This window comes from Belonocnema kinseyi, chromosome 8, assembly GCF_010883055.1.
Source record: "Belonocnema kinseyi isolate 2016_QV_RU_SX_M_011 chromosome 8, B_treatae_v1, whole genome shotgun sequence".
Classification (NCBI taxonomy): Eukaryota; Metazoa; Arthropoda; class Insecta; order Hymenoptera; family Cynipidae; genus Belonocnema; species Belonocnema kinseyi.
In genome coordinates, this window is record NC_046664.1 from 79248924 (window position 1) to 79250246 (window position 1323).

Below are 1323 nucleotides of genomic sequence, written 5' to 3' on the forward strand. Positions count from 1 at the left end.
AATATCCTTGGCGGTGCCCCTCAGTTTTATTGGTGAATATAATCATATAATATCTCAATAATTTAAGTGCATATCTTAACCTATAGGCAAATCAGAATGTCTGCAATTTATTCTATACTCCATTCCCATTGCTATTTTCTTCCAAACTTTATTTTCATTTGTACGAAATGAGCATACTCGAACTTCAAAGATGAGAGAAGCTCGGAAAGACGTAACTCCAAAGGTAAGAGAGTGGAAGGAGCTCCCACTTCTGCGAAGTTTATATTGGAGTCTTATCTCAATTTATTTGTGGAGAATACAGCTTGTGTGTGGAGGTGTGTAAAAAAATTGAATTCCAAAAGTTACTCAAATGATACTATTTTTTGAATTTGCGGTAGTTTTTAAAGTTTTAAAAGGATAGAAACATAATTTTAAACTCCGTTACACGCGCACCCTGTTGGAGCACCGATACTTGCGTCGTATCTGTGGGATACACAATCTGTTCATTAACAAGTAAATAAGAAAAATGAACTTTTACACATTTCTCAAGTGAAGAGGTGCACAGAAAGATAAAGAACACCATAAATATAAGGAACAATATAAATTTATTTTTCAATCATGTACATACTTGGTACCTCTGGCATCACTAAGAAGAAGCAGATGAAGATATCACAAAAATCTGATAACGCTAGTTCAGAAACCCATTGCTTTTGGAAAATCTCACTCTGAATCGTTTTCATTCCTGTCCCGATTAACTTTACAGCCACCGACACAAAAATAGTCACAGTGTTGCAGGCATAAATATTGGCCGCATTCATAGCACTTATATTTGGTGAGTCTTGTTGTTTTATTTTCATTGTCCCAGCAAAGTTGGCAGCGTTTTCGTTTACCGGCATGAGTATCTGCAGAGGTGCTTGAAGCCTGTGGTGTTTGATCATGGGGGAGAAGTTCTCGAAGACGTGACGTGATGATGCGTGGCATGTTTGTGAGCTGCGATCGCCTAATCAACTGATCTCTGATAAGTTCATTCCCGAGTTGGCGGAGAAAAACTCGGCGACGTGGCATGTTCTTTCCATTCGCTAGACAAATGACTTGGCTGTTGATACCAGCAACATTCAGGATGGTGGAAAATATCACCATGGGCCATCTTCTTGTGCCTCTTTGGACATTGTACGCTAAACACATTTTGTCTACCATGTCTACACCAATTTTATGTTGATTGTAATAAGTCACTATTTCCGCTTTCTTCTTCGCTCCACTTTTTTCATCAATTGATCCATCCGTATGCATACTTGAGATCAAAAGGACATTCTTTTTATTCTTTTTATTTTGTGGCACATATGA

At 37.9% G+C, this 1323-nt stretch overlaps 1 protein-coding gene across 1 annotated transcript; it reads right to left on the reverse strand.

The window, feature by feature from the left end:
* Nucleotides 1–699: 699 nt before the first annotated feature.
* LOC117178560 lies at nt 700–1269 on the reverse strand. Its single transcript, XM_033369988.1, has one exon. The coding sequence runs from the start codon at nt 1267–1269 to the stop codon at nt 700–702; it is 570 nt and encodes a 189-aa protein (XP_033225879.1).
* Nucleotides 1270–1323: the final 54 nt, after the last annotated feature.

Excerpts from the sequence above, each read along its gene's own strand:
- LOC117178560 (XM_033369988.1), bottom strand. The coding sequence starts at position 1,269 with ATGCATACGGATGGATCAATTGATGAAAAAAGTGGAGCGAAGAAGAAA.